Source organism: Cyprinus carpio, chromosome B21 (genome assembly GCF_018340385.1).
Source record: "Cyprinus carpio isolate SPL01 chromosome B21, ASM1834038v1, whole genome shotgun sequence".
Lineage (NCBI taxonomy): Eukaryota > Metazoa > Chordata > Actinopteri > Cypriniformes > Cyprinidae > Cyprinus > Cyprinus carpio.
The window spans coordinates 15,346,359-15,370,034 of NC_056617.1; the positions used below are offsets into that span (position 1 = coordinate 15,346,359).

Consider the following 23,676-nt stretch of genomic DNA (forward strand, 5'->3'; position numbering starts at 1 on the left):
ATAGATATTTTCATTCTAGTTTAACCCGAAATCAAAATTTGACTTAGGAGAAAAAACCTTTGAAACAAATCTTTTTAACATCCCACTATTTTGTTGCTATTGATTGGTTTTCATTTTAACCAAAAAACCATATCAATTTTTACTGTTTGATGGTTTTGTGTGTGCTTGTGTGTAGTTGGCAGCAAGCAGAATACGGCTGTCTCTAGTGCTCACAATTCTATTAGCAAACTTTACCTCTGGTCTTTGGTAGAACCCATGTAACAGCACACTGAGTCTTTAACGGACAGCCGTTGAATACTTTAGAGAAGCAGGCCCCCATCTGGAAAACAATTTATGATTTATGATTATAGAACAATAAGCATGAAATTAGAGCACGCAATAGAATTAGAATCATGTAATTCTCTGTACATACATGTACTTGTGGTGTAGGTGGCAGTCCATGGACGACTTTCTGGAATCAATGAAAACAGAAGTGAGTGACCAATGAAAGATTGCATTTTTTTTTTTGACATTTTAATACAAAGGGACAAAAATCTAAAGTAAATAATGCATTATTTCCAATGACAACTATAATGTATTAAATGTAATTTTTTAAAATATTTTTTAATCAAATTTCAACATTGTTTTTTACATTTAAGTGCAAAGATAAAAACTTGTTAAAACAAAAATATAAATTAGAAATGAAGATATGTTTCAGTGGGATGTTTTTCCCCCCTTACTCTTGTGATATGGCAAGCTGGGCCAAATTAAGGTCATCACGGGCTCTTTGGCAAAATGTCTGAGTTTGGACATCTTTGTTTTAAACCCTTAGACAGATTATCATCAAAGTCAAAGGTCATATTTGGTATGACCTATTTAATCTACTCACTGAGTCATCTGGTTTCCTCCTGAGAGTACTCCATTCTGGGGAGAGAGGGGGGTCATGTGGCGGGAAATTACTCTTGGTTCCTCCTGGGTCTGGAGCAACAGAGCTCTCTGCTATCAATCCTGTTCAACACAGTGGCTGCATCAGTGTTTGGAGGTATTATTTATTTCACTTTATACATATAACACTATATTAATCTCACTGGGTGGTGTGTGGCCTAACAGGTCAAAATCTGGATGAAACCAAAAAGGCTTTAGATTCAAACCATGAAGAGCTGGATTTAAGAGTTTTTTGAGAGTGGTTTTAAGTGAAAGTTGTTGCATGGTTCTTAAGGAATTCCAGCGTGGTCTTAAGTGTTTTGGTTGTATATTCCACTCAAAAATAAGAATTCTCATTATTTACCTACCCTAATACCCTCCCAGATCTATATGACTTTATTTCTTTAGATAACCGCAAACAACAATTTATAAAACAATAACCCACTCTATGACTCCATGTAATGCAGATGTACAGGACCTCCAAAGTTGACACTTCAAAAACCACAAAAATTGGACAAATCCACATGACCACATCGAAACTATAGGGGTATGTGTAAGAAAAATAAACTATGAACCATAATTTCTGGCTCATCTAAAGAAAAAAAAGTCATATACCTCTGGGACAAGCTTGAGGGAAAGTAAATGATGAGTGAATTTTTCATTTTTAGGCAGAGTATATTTGTAAATAGGATAAAAGCATAAAAAAACATACAAAAATCATTTATGTGAAGAAGTGTAAGCTATTAGTTATGTTAGTCTTACTGTCCATATTTAACATTGCTAATACTTCATTAGTATTAACAGAACTGTTCTCTAAAAACGGAGGTATTCTTATGGGAGTGAATTTTGTGCCACTATTCATCAAACAAAAGATTACCCAGCTTTTCCAAAGAAATCTCTCTGACTTTCAAACAAATGCAAGTGATTTTATAAATACAAAATCCTAATTGAGAGTAGTAAAATGTAAAAGGTATGGACAAATATTTGTATTGTGTGTTGTCATAAACTCGTGAGAAACTAGGCTTGATTTTCTCTCGGCCACACAATACATACATTTGTCCATAACTCTGCATTTTCTCTCAAATAGAGAGTTTCCAGGCATTTGCAAATCATTTTGTAGTTTGTTTGAAAGTCGAAGTTTTTCTTTTTGCAGAAGCTAGATTGGCGCTTATTTACAAAACGCTGAATTTGTTTGATGAATATTGGCACAAAATTTTGCTCCATATATTCTGCTTTAAAAAGTGTGGTCATCACCTTCAACCAATCAGAAAAAGAGGATTCACTGGACTAGCGGCGGGGTTAGAGTCAGGGGCTGGGCCCTTCAGAGGCGTGCAGCCAATAAGAGGCGAGGAGAGGGAACAGGGAGTGGGATTTTTCTCTCTTGATTGGTGACTGTTGTTGATTGGGGAGAAGAGACCACTCTCTTCACCGTCCCATATTTATCCTCTTCATCCAGTGAGTACTGGGGATTAAACAACATACACTTCTGTTATTCTAGAAGACATTTGACTTTTTCAACTTTTATGTCATAGCTCTACCTCAGCTGAAGAGCCTCTCTTTATAGTCAAACTCCTGCAAAAGAGGGAAGCAGAATGTTAGCCATTTCATCATTTTAGTTGTACGTTAACCTAGTTATCAGTTTTTCCAAATTTTTTTAGGTACATTGACCTTTTACTCCAAATTTAAAGCTGACAGAAAATTAAAAAAAAAAAAAAATTAGCTGATTAAAAATTCATTAGCATACCTGTCTTGTTTTTCTAGTCTAATATATATATAAAATTCATAAAACCCTCATTAGTGGAAATTTCTCATTAGTGGAAGGGGGTAACCAAACAGGCTATATTTGAGGAACCAAAGGGGTAAAATTTAAATTCAATAAGCTTTTTATATACACAAGTATAGCATTTCATATTTTGATTTACTGGAAGTATATAATATAATTATTTTCTAAATGTTTCATTAACCACAAAAGTTATGCAAATGTTTTTTTCCATTCTAGTGAACAGATATCAAATCTGACTAGAGGGAACCGTAGAAACCAAAATCAACTATACATAAGTAATTCTCATTATTTATCACTTCGTTATAGATTTATATCACAAGTGTATAAAGAAGAAAAAAAAACACACACTTTAATTAAAAGTATAGTTAACATTGGATATTTGTGCCAAAGGTAAACTATAAAGACAAAATTGTATGTAAGATGAACCTTGTATTATTTTTCTATTTTTAATAGCAACAACAAAAATCTGATTCAGAATGTTTTTGCCGTGTACATTTATAATGATAAGCAATAATAGTTAGTATTGTCTGGATGTGTGTGTCACCTTTCCATCAAGGCCTCCTCCACACACTCTAACAAACTCCTGCAAAAAAAAAAAAGCAATGCAACCCTTGCAATCTTCTGTTTGTGAGAAGGATAAAGTCATATCAGTGCTTCTTAATAGCTTAATTTAACAATAAATGTATCCAATTAAATTTTTAACAGTGATTGGAGGATGTCAACCCCCCTTAGCCAATCAATATTTTTAAATTACTTACATGCATTAGCACATCATACTCAATAATTACTACTGACACCATTATTTAAGATGAGCAAGAGTGAAATATAACCCACGGTGAGTCCTTGTCCGCACTGATAGAGCTCCAGTCATCATACGCCCCCTAATGAAGAACAGGAAACCAATAAGTAATTCCATAAGCATCTTAAGTTTGGTGCTTTTGTGTTCTTTTTGGATCGTATGGAAATGAGCGATCAGTGAGGGTGAGAAAATGACTGAATTTTCATCATTAACGTCATGCACTGGACAAAGTTGTTTCTATTTCATTCAAATGTTTATTCTCACCAGATCAGGACAGGGATCCGTCTCCCTTTCTCATGGGTGGTCCAAACTTCACGTGATCGACTGGAAAAACAGAAAAAGCGATAATCACAAGCTCTTGAACCAAACAGAATCACTGTATTCAACTGCAGCATGCTTCCCCTTTCACATTCAATCGTGTGGTAGGAGTATAAACGCGCCACTTTCTACAGTATTGTCTGCGTGGACATTCTAACATGCAGATTTGGATGCACACTCATGCATTCGTGCAAACAGACATGAACCTAAAGACACACTCAGAAACACACACAATACGTCCTTTCATAGCTCTAGAGTGGCTTCTCGATTACAATAGTGCCTGTTGTACAGCTAACCTTGGCTTGCTGTAATCTTTCAAACCACAACAATTGCGCTCACTGCCTAATGTCACATTCTTAGTCACTCCTGATTAGCCGTTTACTACTTGTGAGGTGAGGTCACAACCCTCATATTACTCTAGAGGTCTGTCATTACACTGTTGGAGAGGATATGATGAGTCCCTGCAGAATTCAGACGCATAAATGGGTCATTTAAAGAAAAAGCTTTTGAAATAAGAGTTTTAATGTAAATTGTTGACTGCACTGACAATATCTGATGAGAACAATACATGAACTGAATTGCGTTGGATGACAACACTATGTCTTTCTACAGCGCTGCTTTTATAGCTGAATCAAATTTGTTTCATAATTGTCAAATTTTGAAACATTGAGACTGTAATTGAACTGAATGGAATCAACACTAAACTGACTTGCGCTGAATAACAAAACTATTGTCTTCTGTGGAGCTACTTTACAACAGACTTTGTCTCATATTTGATTAAGTTTGAATCATTCTGTTATTTTTCCACTTTAAAATTATTTGTATCGTATAAAACGCTGACTTAAGTACGTTTTAACTTTCAAAACTCAAAACGTATTGAAATCAAGTTGCATCAAATCTGATTTTTGTAACATTAAAAGGATACATTAATGATTGACATTTACACAACACAGTAAACACTGTGTATTTGTGAATACAGTTCATCATTTTGATGTTGTTAATCATTTCACATGCAACGTCAATGTTTACATGGTTTGCTTAAATACCAAAAAAAGGCCACTTAAAGGGATGGTTCACCAAAAAATGTCACTTATCAATCGCTGACTCATTGTCATGTCAAAAACAGAAAAGATTTTGAAGAAACTTTGTTGCATCAGTGAACACAGAATTCCATTGTATGAACAAAAAAACACAGATGCAGTTTTCAAACAACATGACTGTTAATAAATGACAGAATTTTAATTTTTGAGTGAACTGTCCCTTTTATTGTAAAGGTCAGAGAGAGGATAGAAAATGCTCATGAAAAACTAAATCACATTTTAGTGCAAAAAACATTGTCTGACACTATAAGCAGACCTCTGGTATACAAATCTGAAATGATTTATTTAATAAATGTATGATATTACCAATAAAGTTCATAAAATGGTGGTTTAGTAACTGTGATATGTTTAAAAAGTTCTCAGAAATGTATTTTATGTGGTGTTTTCTGAGCAAAAATTCAATCTAAAATTAATCTAATCTGCCAATTGGATGCAATACCATACTGCTAAGATCACTAATAACATAAAGATAGTTCTTTTACTGTGTATAGAGTATGAACTTGACTCACATTGCTCTTCAGACCGAGTTCTATGAATGGGACGTTTCGCTAGGGAATGAATCTTATCAGGTAGGACGCTGCACGTCTGTAAACACACAGACACACATCCATGGACATAATCTCTAAAATCACATGAAGACATTTCACCTTACAGCAGAGGGCTTCAACCCTGCTCCTGGGAACCCACTATCCTGCAGGGTTCAACCCTAATCAAACACACCTGAACCAGCCAATCATGCTCTTCAGGATCACTTGGGAATAAATAGGGCAAGTGTGCTGAAGCTGGCTGGAAATGAACTTTGCAGGACAGTGGATCTCCAGGAGCACAGTACAGATAAACAACCACAGTACAGATAAGTAATGTTAAAAAATGTCACATGTCAGCTTAAATCCATGGCACTGTCTATGTACCATTTTGGTGTTTGAGTATTAAAGGTGAAGTGTGTAATTTTTGTACCATTCCTGGCACCAAATAGAACTGCAGAAATAATGATTCCTGGGCTGATGACAAATGAATTTTAAGAAACATACTTGTAAACTCATAAAAAAATGTAATAACTCTTGTTTTGTAATAAATAAAACATTAATTTTGTATATTTTCAAGCTAAAAAGTGCTTTGTTTGTTTTGTAAAGCAAATGACACATTTATTTGATGATTTTATATTTATTTATAAAAAAAAATATTGTTTCAACATCAGTACATTATTTTTGGGGTTACACCACACTACAGTCTTATTATTATAATTATTATTATTTTTACAAAACTGTTTCATCTTTTCTAAGAATTAATGCCATAGATGTATATTTTTATACTGTAAATGTATATTTTTCAAGCTAAAATGTATTTATTATTTATTTATATATTTAATTTATTATTATTATTTTCTTTTTTTCAACAAAACTGTAAAAAAAATTTAAGAATTAATCCTTTTTCAGGTTTAATTTTTTTCTTTAATTTGTTATCAGGATTGGTGTATGACTTGATGCCCCCCAAAATAATTCCAAAATTAACTTAAAGGTGCTGTATGTAAGATTTTGACTAATAAAGCATAAAAATACCATAATGTTTGCAGATATTTAAAAAACATGCACAGTTAACATACTTGTTTATCCGAAAAACAATGCTACAGTCAGTTATTCTCTTTTGAAAATGTTTGTATCTCGGCACCCCGGGTTGCCAGTTGGCGGAAAACACAGTGTATTTCATTACATTCATCGTCAAGTGCACTAGTTCCTGTTTGTGTCATCAATCTGGCAACCTGAGGAGGAGGGGCCAGGTGAAAAAAACCTCTCCAATATTTTGAATTTGGACTGCAATACCTAGTTCAACCACTCGGTGTCAATCCTACATACAGCACCTTTAATTTTAATAATTTTAAATAAAAATGAAATGATCTGGATAAACAAATGAGCATTATACCATTGATCCTGTTTCCAACAGGTATTCTAAATATGATGGAGATGTTGAACCATTCAAACAAACCACAGTTTTTACCCTTTCAGCCTAGTTCTCACACTGAAGTAGAATTGGGAGAAAGTATTTTAACATTAAAAGCATTACACACTTCACCTTTAATCGAAAGTGCTCAGAAATAAAATATGTTTCCCCATTTTAAAGGAAATATCTTCATTGCGCTCCATTCACCTCCAGGTCACTCTCATCCATAGTGTGTGTCTGCTGCAGATCAGGGTTATTGACTGCGTCCAGCAGCTCTATGACAAGGTTACGTGTGAGGAGCTGCGTGACAAAAGCATGCTGGAAAGACAGCGGAAACAAAAAAAAAATATGATTCCAGTATTAAGACAGTATCGAGAGCCCCTATATTACCTTAAAGATAAACCACAAGGATATCACATCATTAAAATGATATTCAACACAGATATAGTTAGCATGTACCTGTAGGATTTTTTCTGCTGTCGGCCTTTTCCGAGGACTCTTTATGAGGGCCGTTTTAATGAAGTTGTGAAATTCTGTGGACCTGATAAATGAGTTTGCTTTTATTGAACTTGTAAACCAAACACTTTGTTATTTATGCAAAGGTGAGGAAAATCAGCAGTTATATTTTATGCATATTACCATTTGTTCTTGTCTTTGAGTTTGGGAGGCTGAAAACTGCTCTTGGACATTAGCATCAAAGCTCTGAGGGTGAAACAACAAAGACGGTTTTGTTCTCTGCCGCCAACCTTTCAACCTAAAGGACAATGTCTATGAAACGTTGCATCTTTTTGTTTGAGTTTACCGCTAGACAAGCTTACATCACTCTTTGCAGCATGTGAAAACATGTTTCGCATTTGCCAAGGGGTCAAGGTTTGACTGGCTCAAATTGAGATGAAATTAGCAAAACAAATGAATTCACTTACTTTCCCTTTAACAAAAGGGGATGTCTTTGTAATGTGACTACTTTCAAAGGGTGTTGATCCTTTTGCAAGGGTTTACATGTATGTATGTGTGTGTGTGTGTGTGTGTGTTCACACCTCATAGGGTGCAAGTCAAACATGGGCGGCTGCAGCTCGGCTAGTTCAATAGCTGTGATACCCACTGCCCAGATGTCACACAGCTGGTTATAACCGCCTTTCCTTTCCACTGCCGCCACCTCTGGGGCCATCCTGAGAGAAAGCCATCACAGTAAAATATAAAAGCAGCAAATAACAAAGCAATAACAGATGGGACTTTTAATATGGCTCATTTCGTGATCATCCTGCTTCGTTTTTACACAAAATGGATTTAAATAAGCATAAATAAATTCATTTCCAAAATAAAAACTGGTTTCTGCTCTCTGAATTAAATTTAATATGACAACAATGTATACACTACTATTTGAAAGGTTTTGCATACTGTCTCAGAGTATTATTTTTTTAAATAATAGTACATTACTACTAATATTTTGTATACTTATTTTATAATCTATACAATTAGTCATACATTCATAAAAAAAAACATTTACAATTTTAAAAAAAAAATATTTTTATTCAGAAGAGATGCATTAAAGAAGACATTTATAATGTTAAAAAAGAATCCTGAAAACAGTGTGTATTGTTTACACAAACATATTAAGCAGCTCAACCATTTTAAACTGTGATAATAATAAAAGATGTTTCCTGAGCAGCAAATCAGAATATTAGAATGATTTCTGAAGGATCATGTGAAAAATTCAGCTTTGCATCCCAAATATAAATTACATTTTAAAATATATTAAAGTAGAAAACAGTTATTTTAAATTGTAATAATATTTAATTTTTATACTATATTACAATCTTGGTGACTCACCAGTATGGCGTCCCAATAAAGGACTTTCTCTTAGCAACAGATGCGTTGATCTCGGCTGCCACTCCAAAATCCGCTGATAGACAGAGGGGAGACAAAAGCCCACATTTAAGAGATTTATGGTGTATTAATTAATACGTCAATAAGTGTGTTTACATGTGAGGGTCTGAGACAGGGGTAAACCCAGACTGACCTAGTTTGACGTCTCCTCGCTCTGTCAAAAGGATGTTGGCACCCTGTGGGCAACCAAGAAGGACACAATGAGCACATCTCACATGTGCTATTGTGCTATAAAGAAACTCACTCATACTGTATACAGATGAACTCTACCAATGTACAGTATATCAATCACTACGTGGCAACATGGTTATAGGCAATAATGGCTTGTAAAATTACTTTTATGTCTCTATGCATTTTTCCCGCTTGATGGAGATGATGTAGACCCTGTAAACAGAAAATAATTGTAAAAAATACAGCATAAATTGGCTTTACACATGTGAAATGATTAACCTAGTGTCATTTTTAGCCTTTTTACTAACCTTTAACCCTGATTAATAATTATTCTTGGGTAGAAAGGTATGAAGATTTCACACTATACATTTGAAAAGGTTAACACTTTTATTTGCATATTAATAAGAATTCACTGGTGAATAGAACCCCATCCTTGTCAGTTACAATACAGAAAAAAGATCTGCCACTACTGCTGTTACATCTCAACTTTTAGATTTTGTCTGATATGAATAAAAACAATAACCAATAAATAGCTGATATTAAAATTATGTTTTAAGCTTTATTTAAATCATAAACTTAAAACATCAAAATCTAAAATTAATCATTTGAAATGTTAAAAGTGTATTTACAATGCACATTATAATTCACAGTATGAAAACTGCATTTTGAAAATTATGGATTTTTTTTAAAATTATTTTGTGATTTTATAAATATTAACGTTTTTAACAGTTTTTCTTAAAAGGGTGCTATTATGCTTTTTCACTTTTTCAACTTTAATTAGTCTGTAATGTTGCTGTTTGAGCATAAAAAAGATCTGCAAAGTTACAAAGCTCAAAGTCCAATTCAAAAGGAGATATTTTGTTTAACATAAATCACTTTTCAAAAAATACAACGAACGACTCGTTTGGACTACAACCCATATTTTCCGGGATTTGTGATATCACAAAGATCGACGAATGGGACAAGACCTGGTTGAGCTGCACTAGAGAAGGCAACGAGTGTTATCTCTATGTCGTAGACATGCTAGCTTTCCCAAGGCAGACGAGTTTAGAGTGGTTACAATCATCCAGGTTTAAATCTCGCTCAAATTGATTTGATTTTGATGCAATATTTACACTGAAGCTCACAGGCGGCTATGGTAAGGGGCATGACATTTCCCAACCAGCCACCGAGTGGAGCCAATCACAACACACACTGGCCCGGCTAACCAATCACAGCACATTTCGTATTTCAGAAGGTGGGCCTTCATTTGATACAGGAACTATTTCAGCCATTCTTGCCAGACTGTGGAGAGAGGTGTTGTAATAATGTAAAATATGTGAAAAATGATGTGTTTTTCGAACAACCTAGTACGAGAGCCTGTTCTAGTACACCCCCAAAACAAAATCAAGACCTTGTAAAAGAGCATAATATGACCCCTTTAAATTACTATAATTTAATATTTTTTCATTTTAGTGATATTGAAGATTTACTTTGGATAAATATATCCCAACGTAACTAAGTTTATAACACTGGCTGGGAAAGTATACTGTAGCAAGCATGCAATGAGCAAATGTCTCAACGTAAATCAAATTAGCATCGCTATAACTGATGCAATTGCTATTTACTTTAAAGGTTTCCCTCAGATGCAGAAACTAAACACAGCAAGTGGAAGTTTCTGTGACTGTACATGAATATTTAACGAGGGGAGCATTGTTTAGTTTATGATCGATTGTATGTTGCTAAACAACTCGCCACAAAATTGGTGCCACTTTTAGCTCCCTTTGAAGAAAGGGAACCAAACAGTTTCTGGTCACCATTGACTTCCATAGATTTTTTTTTTTAAATCCATATTATGGAAGTCCTGCAGCTGCGTGGTTACCCACATTCTTCGAAATATCTTTTGTGTTTAGCAGAAGAAAGAAATTCATACAGGTTTGGAATAACATGAGGGTAAGTAAATGACAGAATTTTATTTTATGGGTAAACTGTCGCTTTAAGGAAAGACAACAACAACAACAACATGACTAGAATAATTTAAAAATAACATAACTGCAATCACTTCCTATTGCCTCATGAACCTTAAGTGATAATAACATGATGTAAGATGTAAGCATCCTCACCTGAAGTGTTTCTCTGCTCACATAAGCTATTTGTCTCTCTTTCAGAGGACCAGTGACTGCAGAAACACAATGACCCCATTTAGACTCGCAAAATACCATACAGTATGTGCATTAATCCTCTGTCAGCTAATATAAATAACAACAGAAACCATGTCAATCTGCATCACCCTTCTTAAGGAAACAACATATAGGAGGCTTGCTTTTGAAACAATTAAACATCACAACCTCAGCTAAAATGATTGATATATTAATTGACTATCTACTTGCAGTGTCAATAATGAGCTATAACATCCATGTACAGTAATTGAAATTATATGCAATAATGTTTCAAATTAATTATTATAAACGTCAATCTTTGAATTGTACCGTGGTAAATATCCTGCAATGATCCTCCTCCACAGAATTCCATGCAGATCCATAACTTGTTATTTCTGTGCAATATGAAGAAGTTTGTTGTTAGTTTTACTTCAGTTTTCTGCAGACTGCAGTATTAGTTTCTTGCGTGACTAACCTGAGGTAGCTACCGAAATAGGCCACAATGTTTTTGTGAGTGCAATCTTTCATCATGGTTATCTCATGTTGAATGCTTGAAATGTCATCACCTGATAGAAAAAGAAACAGGGGTCTCGTCTGTAATCTTGTCTGCTGCTCTATCAGTAACACAATTTCAACACGCTGCCTCAACATAACAGCAGGATTTACAGGGATTAAACGACAGCTTCAAACTGAATTTACAGCATAAAATATGATATTCTGGGTATCTTTAAATATACTCAAAGTATACAAAAGTTGCAACTACAAGCCTTTCTCAATCATTTTCAGTTTTAAAATCTAAATACATGTCGGTGTTTAGAAGTTCGGAAGCTCAGACAGCAAAGAACTACTGTGACGTATAATTTTGACATTATTAGTGTTGACCAATAACCGTAAATGCCAATTAACATGAGGTGTTGACTGGACTTAATTTGACCCCTTGTTCAGAACGGACTCTTTTAGTTACTGTGGGTCACTATGACTACAGAACATCTTATAAACATCTGAAGATTTCTTTTTTTTTTTTTAATGTGTTCTGAAATGAAGTGTGACATTAGCCTCTTTAAATAACACTAACTTCCTTGTGTGTCTGCTAATTCTGATTCTGATTCTAACCACATCTACTAAAAAAGGTCAATACACAGTGTTCATCATATCAGTAAAATGCAAATAAGAACATTTTATTAAAAATGGTTTATGACCTTACCAGGGTCCAGTTTGACCACTTTAATAGCTGCGATGACGGAAGTCTTAATGCTGCGGGCCTATAAGGACAGAGAAACAAATTGGTGGTTTATGCAGATGAATTTAATAGCGTTCTGCTTCTACAAATAAGCAATACATGTTGACATCAGACCTTTGCATCAGTCAGTTATTTTCTAGTTCCAGTGCTTCAAGTTTCAACATTGTTTTTGCGGTTGTGCTGGATCACAAAAATCCAATGCACAAAGAGCCACAAGTATTTTGATACATACACAAATACACGCTACCTCTTTCAAGTCTGACGGGTTTCAGTTATACCTTTCAAAGGCCTTATACTATATTAACAATGTGATTGTATCACAAGGATTTTCCTTAAAAAGTGCGACAGCAGCAAGACATACAATTTGAGAGGGACATTGTGTGCCTCTGTGGTCTACGCAAGACAGAAAAATGAAGCTGTCTGCCTGTAACCATGGTAACCAGCAGCCAATAGTGGATCAACAGACACTGGAAAGGTGAAGTAGAGATGAAAAAAAAGTAGCAGTGCTCATTTCCTGTTTTCTTTCCTGCTGAACCAAATCACATCCTGTAATGTGTCTTTCTCCGTTATCAAGGCCATGATTCATGTTTGTTCAGGCAGGGTGATAAAAATGGACAATCCACCCAATCAGGGCAAACAAGGTCACCGTCAGATACTCCGAAGAGACAAAATGTGCATACGCCGTTTGCAAATCTTTTTATTATTTGCTTCCTTGTATGCAAAAAGATGTTTTTCACACCCTGTTATTTCTGTTGCATGGTATGCCACCATGACCAGTTCAGTTCATTCAAAGGAACAAATTCCATTTGCAAGGAAAATTCATGTTTAGTATCCTGGTTACTTTTTCTATGAGGAAGGAATCCACAGTGAAGGTGCATGCATGCACAATCGCATGGTTTTACGCTGTTAAACGTGCCAGAGCCACATGGGCGTTACTGAACATCAAAGTCAATGAGGTGTGAAAACTGAAATCATATTAGAGTAACATGGTCAGACAGTACACACATCATTCATATTCTGTGAAAGTGGTAGTTAATACTAGTTCCTACAACATGTTAATGCAAATGCATAATATTACAAAGTAGGATATAATATTCAAGTCTGAAGCACAATCAAGATTGCTGCAAATATGACTAAGATGCAAGATACCAAGATTTAGTATCTGTGTCATGAAACTATAACAACTGCTGGAAAGTGTTTTTGCTGATAGACCATTTTGGATAAAGAACAAACCAGCTACTATGTTCCACAACACAGAGCTTGCAGCAAGGCATGATTACAACAACTCACCCCTTTTACTAATACAGACAATATCAGAAAACCTCTTTATACTGAAATAAATGTGGTTTTTGGGATGGAAACTTTGGTTATAGTATGCTTGCATCATCACTGGCACAAACACAAGAGCCTAATTGCACTAAATGTTCAATGAAATCGTTTTTCTAAGATACTTTCTGTCGTTTTCCTACCTTAAACACATCTCCATATGTCCCGCTGCCTATGCGGTGTATCAGCTCGTAGTCATCGAGCGGATCTGTGTGCGATACTCCGATCGCGTCCATAGCAGCGCGGCATCGGAATCGTTTTCTCACGGTGTAAAATCAAGAGCCGGATGATACTCATCCAAATGCCACTAACCACCACTTCCTCAACATCCGCGTAACAAGTGCTCTAGAGTGAACATGGCAGCGATGACACAAACGCATCTCTCTCTCTCAGGGGGCGTTCACGCAAGACGCGTTCGCGAGAGCGCAACAGGGTGGCGCAGAGAGAGACGCGTTCTTCAGCTGTTTTTAACTTGACAGGACGTCTTTAACAACGCATCTCTGAGAGAGAGAGAGAGAGAGAGAGAGAGAGAGAGACAGAGAGAGAGAACAGCTAATCGCGACGGAACAGTCAAATATGTTTGATCTCAAAAACACATAGCCACAATGTCGTTACGTTGTGAGAAAGTTTAGATAAAAACGTTTAAATTAAATACTGAAGACTAAAGACACATCATACTATTGTACTTTTCATTTCTTATTTGTCTTTGATCAGCTGCTTCGCACGGTATTATTTATGGAGTTTTGCAATTTTTCTTTTTTTGTTTGCAAAAAGCAAAAAAGTTATTTCCTCAACTACTTTAATTTTTGTTGCAAAACTTTATTTTCTTTGCAAAACTTTATTTTTTTTGCGTATATATGTGATATATATTGACTCCATATGTCCCATATCATTCTAGTTATGAAAGCAAAAAAATATCCCTACACGGGACTTTTGTTTTTTTTTATAATTCTTCAGTTCAAAAACAACGGAAAGTTAATATTAAACGAGTTGTCTGTTTTTTCTGTTTCGCTAATGAAAATAGTTCCAAACAAAACTGGAAGCGGTGTTTCGTTCCTATGTGAATGTGTTTTTTAACAAATAACTTGAGTCAATGATTCAAAGATCCTTTCATAAAGAGAGCCACTGCGCTTCATTTTTAAATGAATTAGCTGAGTTGTTAAACGATATTTTTGAACGAATGATTCAGTGAACCTCTCATTAACACAGGATACTTGCCGCCCCCTACTGTTGTTTTGCCGTGTCATATTTATCTTTCTTGTCCTAAACCAGCCAAGGGTACCAGCACAAAAACATACTGTTTAATTGTAGTTATGGAAAAAAATTCCCCAAAATAATTAAGATAAATTTTTTGTCAATACCACACACCACTATTTTGCTTACCATGTTGATCAGCTGGTCTTTATTCTTTCAATGCAAACCCTGCGTTATGAAAAGTATTTGCCCAGCAAAAACTGACATGACAAGACACTGAATGACGGCAAGAAGCACCAGCTAGTATACTTCTGCCAGAAAAATTAGTATTAAAACAGTTTCAAATATTTCAGCACGGATATGTACAGTCCGAAAAGAAACTATAACTATTGCGATTATCTTCTTGATGGTACCATTGTCGCAGAACTTTAAAATGAAAAGTGACACCACAGTCGGCTTTCAGTGATGTCAGTTTGATGTTTCATTGCCTTTAGATGCAGTAAAAAAGAAATCGAAAAATGTGTTTACCCCGCTGTTGTCAGGCTTTTAAAGAAGAGCTTGTTGTAGTCAGTGATGGTTAGAGTCCCTCTCACGACCCCAGAGAACGGACAAACGCTACATGACCGCGATTGGACTGTAAAAAAACACCACAGCATACAATGGGTTATCTGCCACTGACATGAACAACATGTGTGTGACGACCTGTAAACTGTACTGTTCTAGAAATAATGACAAATTTTTAGCCTTGTCCACTGACCTTGTGACCCCCGCTATATGAACCAAATTTCAGTATTATGGTTGGCCTTGCTATGCTTCATATGGTTCTATAGTAATACATTACATAAAAACTGCGTGCTCAATTACCGAAGTTCCTTACCATAGCCGTTAATGGTTTCTCCAGGAACACTAGGTTGAGCTCTTCCATCTGAGCCTGCTTTATTTCCTTCGACTGAGTGTCTGTCACACGTGAAACAAACACAATTGAGATATTAATACAAGTCACATCGCCTATTTTCTTGATTAAAATGTCTATATTCTAGATACACATTTACATGTTCCTATTAGAATATTCCAGTATCAGCATAATTTAAGCATGGAGTTCTAGATTATTCTGCATGGATATTCGAATAAGGTTTTTTTAAATTGATACAAAAAAATCTGATTGGCAGTTCTCTAAATAGGATTTAAAAGATCCTTGAATGTTTGGCATTGTTTTTTGCAGCTAACCTTCACACAAGTGCCACTGATAGTAAACTATTCAGAAATCTCTAACAAAATATACATACCAAAAAAAAAAAAAAAGTATAAAATACAACTCCAGTGTCAGAAAGATACTCTGTATGTGGTTTCCTTTGCTACCACTCCCAAACTTTAAGTTCTCTCTCCGCCTAAAGCAAACAGTCCAACGTTTGAGGTTGTAAATTAAACACGGAAGGCAGGGCTGTAGTTTAGGACACAGAGAAAAAAGCTTCTGATGATGCAAATTCAGCAAGAGCAAAATATTTAATATATTTATATTTTTGGATTGGCTAGAATACACCTCAACAACCACACAGCAACATTCTGGAAACCCTCTACTGTACACCACTCCAGCATCTTGACAGAAAATTGAGCAAAATCTCATCTATATGCAGTATGAAAGCAGTATGATTACTCTTTTCAGATCCCATGAGCCACTAGTCAATGTTTGGCCCCAAAAGTTCATTTTCTGTCAGCACACTGTTGACAACGAGTAGGGAGCTCAGCAGGATGAGATGGGGGCTCATGGGTCTGCTCCACCCACAGTGACACAACTGTTTGGCAGCTTCATGGACACAGAGGAATCAGAGAATTCAGTCTTTCTCTTACAGTCCAGCTGCAGGAAAACGACGGCACTGTGGAGTTCAACAGGCTTGACCACACAAAAGATCTATGGAGATCTGTTCAACATTATGCTAATCAAGCCCTGAAAAGATGGCACGAGGTGGTGATATTTTCATAATGGCTCATATGAGTCAAAACATCTGTATTTTCCCCTCACACACTCAACACCATTCAGTGATCTACTGCATCAGTAAGTAGAATACAATACGCCTTACAAATCATGCTCTTTCCACAGCATTTGTGGCACAGAAAAAAACTCTGTACAAGCATACAAATATATGTCCAAATATTACAATTAATGCATTTACATGGACATGGATCATTATTATGACCAGACAATTCAAGAAATCCACATTTACATAGTTTTTCAAATGTGTTTTGATACAAAACAGACAGACAGACTGTTGTTTTAATAGATAGACAAGACGGATGCAACTCTCTGAAATTGAGTCTGTTAGTAAGTTAATTATCATGTCAAATAGTTCACAGAGTCACACACACACACACACACACAGAAAGAGACTTGCGGGGAAAGAGAGAGGGGGCAGTCTGCTGAGGGTCACTGTCCAAGAGAAATCCTTTAACCTCCACATCGCAGTCCTGTACCAAAGAAACACCAACACAACACCACAGAAAACCAAAAAAGTGATGGGGAAAGAGAGAGAAGAAAGAGTAGAAACATTTCAGTGTATGTAATTCCACCAGAAAGATTGTGGAAGCGCAATCATTTCAAGAAACTATAAGAACTACAAGCATCCATGCAGATGTAATGAGGTCAAAAGGGGTCATATACTTTTGATCACTTTCCCACTTTACCAACTTTCTCAGATCTTAGATGTTAGTCAAGGTTTCTGCATCGAAAATTCTGAACACGGCACTCTGATACTGACTCTGTTTTTGAGGAAATCAGTATATGCCTGACTATTAACCTGACAAATAAAATATATATATATAAAAAAGGAACTGTTTATTGAAACTTTAGATAAAAAAAGTTACAATATATATAGAGTATATATATATATATAATATAGATATATATATATATATATATATATATATATATATATATATATATATATTTTTTTTTTGTCCATTATCCTATTCATTATAAGGCATTAATGGCTCCTAGAATATAATGAGAATATAGAGATCACACTGGAAGGATAAAAACACCTAAAATTTCCCCAAACTGAGCCAAATATGCAGTTTCTGATATTTATATGGCTTAAAAATAAGAGGAAAAAATATGATCATTTCTGATACTTACACAAAATGCATATAAATATCACATGCCAATATCTCCCAATAATAGTTTTATATCTCCCAAATAAGGTAATATTTAAATGCTTTTTTTTATATGTATAAAAACTGTACAATTTACAAATAAACGTTCAAAAGCCTTTTGGATATTTTTTAAAAACATCTTAACATGCTTTTTCTAAAAAAAAATTAAAAAAATGCATGGATAATGTAGTAAACCTAAGTTACTTCAGTCCAGTTAATGTTCATTTAGAAATATTACTCAGTAGATTTCACAGCTTAAAACCATGTGAATCACAACCTGAATGAGGACATTTCTACAATTACACTAAAAGCCTTTTACTTGCTAAAAGAATAAAAAATAAACAAAATAAAAAAATGAATGAGAATATATTTTTTATAACATAAAAAAACAAAAAACACTCATTACATTTATGTTTCAGTACAGGTTATTTTCGGGTTTTCTGAGTTCTGAAAGTTACAATTTCTAATCATAACGTGTTTCAAAAGGTTAAGTAAAACTTAATTTGTTGTTATATGACCCCTTGAAGAACAGAAGCAGGGTGAAAATCAGAAGTTCTGCATGATTCACAGAGAAGTTGATCTCAACTCATAAGGGATCAGTGTTTGAAACATCATTACTTTTTTAATCAGTCGCTTCTGGCAAAAATATAAGTGTATAATCCATAATAACACTACTTCCAGTGATAAAGACCCCTGATGTCCTCATCAAAAACCACAGATGAATTTGTTTAGAACTGCTTTGGACTGTTTTGCTTGTAAACTGTGCTTTGTTCTGTGCATATTTCTCTCCTGATTCAGATGATTTGACTTTTTTAACTTGAGAAAACAATATTATGGAAAGAGGACTCATTCCTACAAACATGCAGCTTTTCACTTCAGAACTTTAAACGATGGACTGGACTCATATACTTTAAAATTATAACAGTGTTTTTTTATCAGCTGTGTGGACTCTCATTCTGACGGCACCCATTCACTGCAGAGGAGCCACTGGTGAGCAAGGGATGGAATGCTACATTTCTCAGATGACTTAACTGTGAGTACAGTTTCAGCAAATTTTCATTTTCAAGTGAACTATTCCTTTAACACCACACTAAAAGATAAGATTATCAACAATTTTCAGTCACCTGTTTTCAGTCTGTTCTTCACACAAAGCTATCTTATGACTCCAGATGTCCTCATTGCAGGAGTTGTCTGGACTATTTTATGATGCTTTTATAGTCCCATGATATGGCCAGGAAAAATTAACCCTTTATGTTCCACCAAAGGGGTTTTGTAACAAAATGTGTTAAATATTGAGAGAGCTTTCTTTTCCATGTGAACTATGCATCTGTGAAGACTTGATAAAATGAAATAATTTCATCAGCAATGTTCTGATTCACTGTGGTTTCATGACAAAACAGCAGTCTGCTGCCTCTTGCATAAGAGTATATAAACTGAAAGCACTGGGTGGAGATATCTAGCAATCCACCTTTTTACCTCCAAAACAAAGTAAATAATCACATATCCAAAATATACACACACACCACTTGACCAGTATACGCTCATACCTTGTAATCTCTGGAAATCATCTCTGAGCTGATGGGTCCAGAGATCTGACTTGACATTGTTGCTGCAATCAGTTGTTTGCACCATTCAACATGAGCCCCTGTGGGACTATAATGTAAGAGTGACAGTAAGATATGTAGAAGAGCACGGTTTCTGTTTATGTTCAACTGGCTCTTATTTATCCCAATAGGACCAGTACATCAACAACATTCATCATTCTGAACTATGCTGTCAGACAGTTATGCTGCATCTTTAGTTTAGATGAACTATATTTTTATACTTTATAAAACATCTTGAGCACTGGCTGAAAGTTACTGTAGCCTGTTTCCGTCATTAATAAAAAATAAAAAATGTAAAAATGAAAAAGGTGATTGTGACTTTCTATCTTAAAATTCCAACTTTTTTTGCAGAATTATGATATAAAAAAAATGTGTGTTACAAAGTCAGAATTGTTGGATATAAACTCACAAATCTTACCTTTTTACTCACAATTGCGAGATTATATTTTGCAATTCTGGCTTTTTTTCAGATTTGTTTTTCTTCTTTTCACAACTGTGAGTTAAAGTCTAATTTTGAGGAAAAAGACTGACGTTCTATCTCAGAATTGTGAGTTTATACCTTGCAGTTTTGACTTTATAACACTCAACTGCGACTTTATGTCCTGCAATTCTGACTTTAAAGCTCGCAATTGCGAGTTTTTATCGTTCAAGTTTGAGAAAAAATTCAGAATTGTGAATTTATACCATGCAGTTCTGAGAATACACACATACACACACACACACACACACACACACACACATATATATATAAATATATATAAAACCGTTGTTTATGTGAGTGCACCCTTAAAAAAGAATATTATCCAGTAATTTATTCTGAAGGTTAGTCATCAGTAGCTATAGCTGAGGTTGATAAAATGCTTTCTTATCTGCATATCTTGTTTAATATGACATCTCATTCAAACAAAGTCAACCCAAGTGTCTTGTTTGTAGGCTATCAAGTCACTCAGTAACTAGAAGGCAGTAAAACACACCTTTATGACGCTTTAGCTCCACAACGCGACGCGATAAGAACGCATCCATTCGCGTCGCGCCACTAGCAGTATGGGTGTCATAAAGTATTAAATGGGTGTTATTGGCACTGACCTGTCTGGAGATTCAGCGTTTGACTGTGCTGAGGTCGGTCGCTTATCCATTCTCTACTGTAGGCTTACAGAAGCGCAAAATAACGCGATGTTGCATATCCAACGCTCATCGTGTCTGGATCTGAAAAAGCTTTCCTCTGAAACTTTGTGACTCGCCGACGCTCGAAATCAGGAATCCTATACGCCGAAGGGAAACGCTCATGAATACTTAATAGAGCTGTGCTGCATAACCTACCAATGGTGATGGTTTGCTCCTGAATAATAATTACGCTGCGTCAATAGTTTCCAATGGCAAAGACGCCGCTCATGAATATTAATGCTGCAGTCTTCAACGCAGTAGGATTCGTAAACTCGCCTCCCGCACCGCCACGCCAGCGACAATAAATATCTACAAACCACGTTTCCCAATATGCAACAGCGTGACAATACGGCGTAAAATAATACAACTATATATATATATATATATCCTCTCCAAATCCTCCTGCCTTCTCAGCGATGCCCAGGTAATGAGGAAAACAGAAATAAGATGTCCTTACAACTATGCTTTCTTAATGTTGAATCCTCGCTTTCCTTGAAATAACTAACCTTGCCTACATGTTTATGTACTGTTTTAATGTTACTAAAGCCTTCTTAAAATGCATTAAAAAAAAAAAAAAAAATAAATAAAATAAAATTACGAATAATTTATTATAAATAATTATTCACTGTATTTTGAAGTGCCCACAATAATATCGTGCATGTTCATTATCGAATACTGACACATGTCATATATATATATACAGGTATGTAACAAATGCATTTTTTATTTAATGTTGAAAAAAATAACCTGCACACATTAGATACATTGCAAATCTCCAGGGAGGCACATCTCAGTGTCTCAGACACAAATAATCTCTGTTTCACTGTTACGGATGAGAAGGAGCAGGGGGCAGGAGACCGTCCACACATCTTTATGGCCTCTGGAATATATTGGTTCATTAAGCCACTGGGGGTTTGAGAGTCTGGTAAGGTATTTCATTCTGAGTTCAGTCAAGCAAGCTGCTGTTTCCAGCTCTCTCATCTCTTCACAGGGAATATCCTCAGGACAACACCACGTCTCCCCAACATACACAAGACCTGCAGGTATACAGCGGCAAATAAACAAACACACTTCAGTAGCACATAAAACATACACAAATAATAACATCAGAAAGCGGAGGAAAAGCTTGATGAGGAGCTAAACAGAGCCAAAAATTATATTATGCTTTTTTTGATAACAAAGTTTCAACACTTGAACAACATGTTGCAGTATCAATCAATCAATCAATCTATCTATCTATCTATCTATCTATCTATCTATCTATCTATCTATCTATCTATCTATCTATCTATCTATCTATCTATCTATCTATCTATCTATCTATCTATCTATCTATGTCACTGGGGATACCTATGTTTCTGCCGTTCCAAAAGGCTGGCAGAGTATGAATTTGCATTTTTAATAAGGCCCTCCAGCAACATGCATTTTTGTTGTTGCTCACTCTTTTTATTTCTGTTTTGTGCAGCGACTCTGAGCACTTTTCATATTCTTTATCATGGCTGAAGCACTTTTGTTTCAATCCATAACAATAATCAGCCTATAGTGTTATAGTGTAACATTAAAGATATTATTAAGGTGAGTCTGAGAGTTCTGTTTTATTTTTAGTGTTCCTGTGGCTCAGTGGTAGAGCATTTCATTAGCAGCACAAAAGGCTGTGGGTTCAATTCCCAGGGAACACATGTTAGGTAAAAAATGTATAGCCTGAATGCACCGTAAGTCGCTTTGGATAAATGCGTCTGCATAAATGTAAATGTATTTGATGGTGATTTTTATGTTTTTTGTTTGTATGATGGCTTAATACAAATAAAAGGTGAACATTAATTTATTTGTACCTTTTTTTATTTTTAAAATATTACATAGTTTTATAGGAGGAGGTTTCATAGACTTGGAAAAATCATTTTTTCAGATGTCATAGGAACAGACATCCATCATTTTTTTCTTAGGCCATTTAAAAATAAGCAAAAAAAAAAAAACAAAAAAAAAAACAAACAAAACAAATATATATATATATACATATCGTCTCTATGAACATTTAATATATATATATATAGTTCATATAGATATCAGAATTATATCATATTGACCAAAATTAAGAGATATAATCACTTATATTTAAGTGATATAAATTTTGCCCATATTGTCCAGCCCTTCTATCTATCTATCTATCTGTCTACCTACCTATCTATCATTAGCAATTTATGGATATTTATTAGTATAATAAAAGCAAACTTTAATGTTGGCTTGAGAAAGTACAAACTACTTCATGTTTCAGCGCTACCTTTAATAATGACGACCTGTCTATCTTTCTATTTATCTATCTGTGTGTTTGTGTGTGTGTGTATATATATATATATATATATTATATATTATATATATATATATATATATATATATATATATATATATATATATATACGATCTGAATATATCTGAATAATATCTACACCTTAGTTGAATTTATTTATTAACTTACATAAACTGATTATGCACATAATAAATCTTTATATTATACAAACATTACAATTATTAACAAACCAGTGTACATTTCACCTGCTATAACACCACGGCCGAACCCTTCTCCAGCCTCCAGCAGTTCCTCGGTTTGCAGGGCAGTCATTTCCAGTCTTTCTGTGAAGATGAGTCTCCAGTGCTCTCCCTCCCAGCTCTTCTGAACGATGCGAACCGCTAGCGTGCAGTTCCGCAGCTCTGACAGCAGGGGCCGCCAGCGGCTCTCTAGCGCCTTCACACCAGTCAACACAAGAGTAGCGAACGTTTCTCTAGACTCATAGCGAGAGTATAATATTCACCTCTTCATTTACAGAAAGGTAGAATAACACGTTTTAGCTTTGTTTCAAATACAGCGCATTCGCACCAGATGATAAGTACTTTATCATATAGGTATAAGGTTAACACTGCTGCAGAACGATTGGGTAAAGCGCTTCCTGTTTTTAAAACGCCTCTCCA

General features: G+C 35.1%; 3 protein-coding genes and 1 long non-coding RNA gene across 6 annotated transcripts in view; all 4 read right to left on the reverse strand.

The window, feature by feature from the left end:
* Positions 1-20,828, reverse strand: part of LOC109096490 (myotubularin-related protein 1-like) — a 49,670-nt gene extending 28,842 nt beyond the window's left edge. The window contains exons 1-2 of one of the 3 annotated variants that reach the window (XM_042747916.1): positions 20,635-20,828; positions 19,492-19,597 (exon numbers count right to left, since the gene is read on the reverse strand). In XM_042747916.1, the coding sequence (XP_042603850.1) occupies positions 19,492-19,597; positions 20,635-20,684 (156 nt within the window). In that variant the 5' untranslated portion in view covers positions 20,685-20,828. Of the gene's footprint in view, positions 1-17,194; positions 17,261-19,491; positions 19,598-20,634 lie in introns of those variants that run through there. The other 2 variants (XM_042747917.1, XM_042747918.1) reach the window with 2 other exon arrangements.
* LOC122141246 lies at positions 230-1,022 on the reverse strand. The gene is made up of 3 exons (XR_006157627.1): positions 869-1,022; positions 413-451; positions 230-319 (listed from the first exon to the last, which is right to left on the reverse strand). It is a non-coding gene; the product is annotated as an uncharacterized LOC122141246 (long non-coding RNA).
* Positions 2,343-14,084, reverse strand: LOC109050839 (mitogen-activated protein kinase kinase kinase kinase 3-like). The gene is made up of 18 exons (XM_042747919.1): positions 13,747-14,084; positions 12,242-12,299; positions 11,513-11,603; positions 11,368-11,432; positions 11,002-11,057; positions 9,065-9,112; positions 8,862-8,904; positions 8,672-8,744; positions 7,879-8,010; positions 7,481-7,543; positions 7,301-7,382; positions 7,049-7,159; positions 5,413-5,488; positions 3,750-3,809; positions 3,521-3,567; positions 3,231-3,269; positions 2,442-2,475; positions 2,343-2,365 (listed from the first exon to the last, which is right to left on the reverse strand). Exons 1-14 carry the CDS (start codon positions 13,837-13,839, stop codon positions 3,754-3,756), a joined length of 1,047 nt encoding a protein of 348 aa, XP_042603853.1. The 5' UTR covers positions 13,840-14,084; the 3' UTR covers positions 2,343-2,365; positions 2,442-2,475; positions 3,231-3,269; positions 3,521-3,567; positions 3,750-3,753.
* Positions 20,829-21,360: 532 nt separating the features above from the next.
* LOC109065079 (protein EOLA1-like) lies at positions 21,361-23,663 on the reverse strand. Its single transcript, XM_019082094.2, has 2 exons — positions 23,263-23,663; positions 21,361-21,749 (listed from the first exon to the last, which is right to left on the reverse strand). Exons 1-2 carry the CDS (start codon positions 23,327-23,329, stop codon positions 21,511-21,513), a joined length of 306 nt encoding a protein of 101 aa, XP_018937639.2. The 5' UTR covers positions 23,330-23,663; the 3' UTR covers positions 21,361-21,510.
* Between the last annotated feature and the right edge of the window lie 13 nt (positions 23,664-23,676).

Coding starts and splice junctions, on each gene's coding strand:
- LOC109050839 (XM_042747919.1), bottom strand. CDS start 13,839: ATGGACGCGATCGGAGTATCGCACACAGATCCGCTCGATGACTACGAG. Junction 11,604..12,241: donor AGTGGTCAAACTGGACCCTG/GTAAGGTCATAA, acceptor TTTTTCTATCAG/GTGATGACATTTCAAGCATT. Junction 3,810..5,412: donor AACTCGGTCTGAAGAGCAAT/GTGAGTCAAGTT, acceptor CTGTTTTTCCAG/TCGATCACGTGAAGTTTGGA.
- LOC109065079 (XM_019082094.2), bottom strand. CDS start 23,329: ATGACTGCCCTGCAAACCGAGGAACTGCTGGAGGCTGGAGAAGGGTTC. Junction 21,750..23,262: donor CGGCCGTGGTGTTATAGCAG/GTGAAATGTACA, acceptor GTATACCTGCAG/GTCTTGTGTATGTTGGGGAG.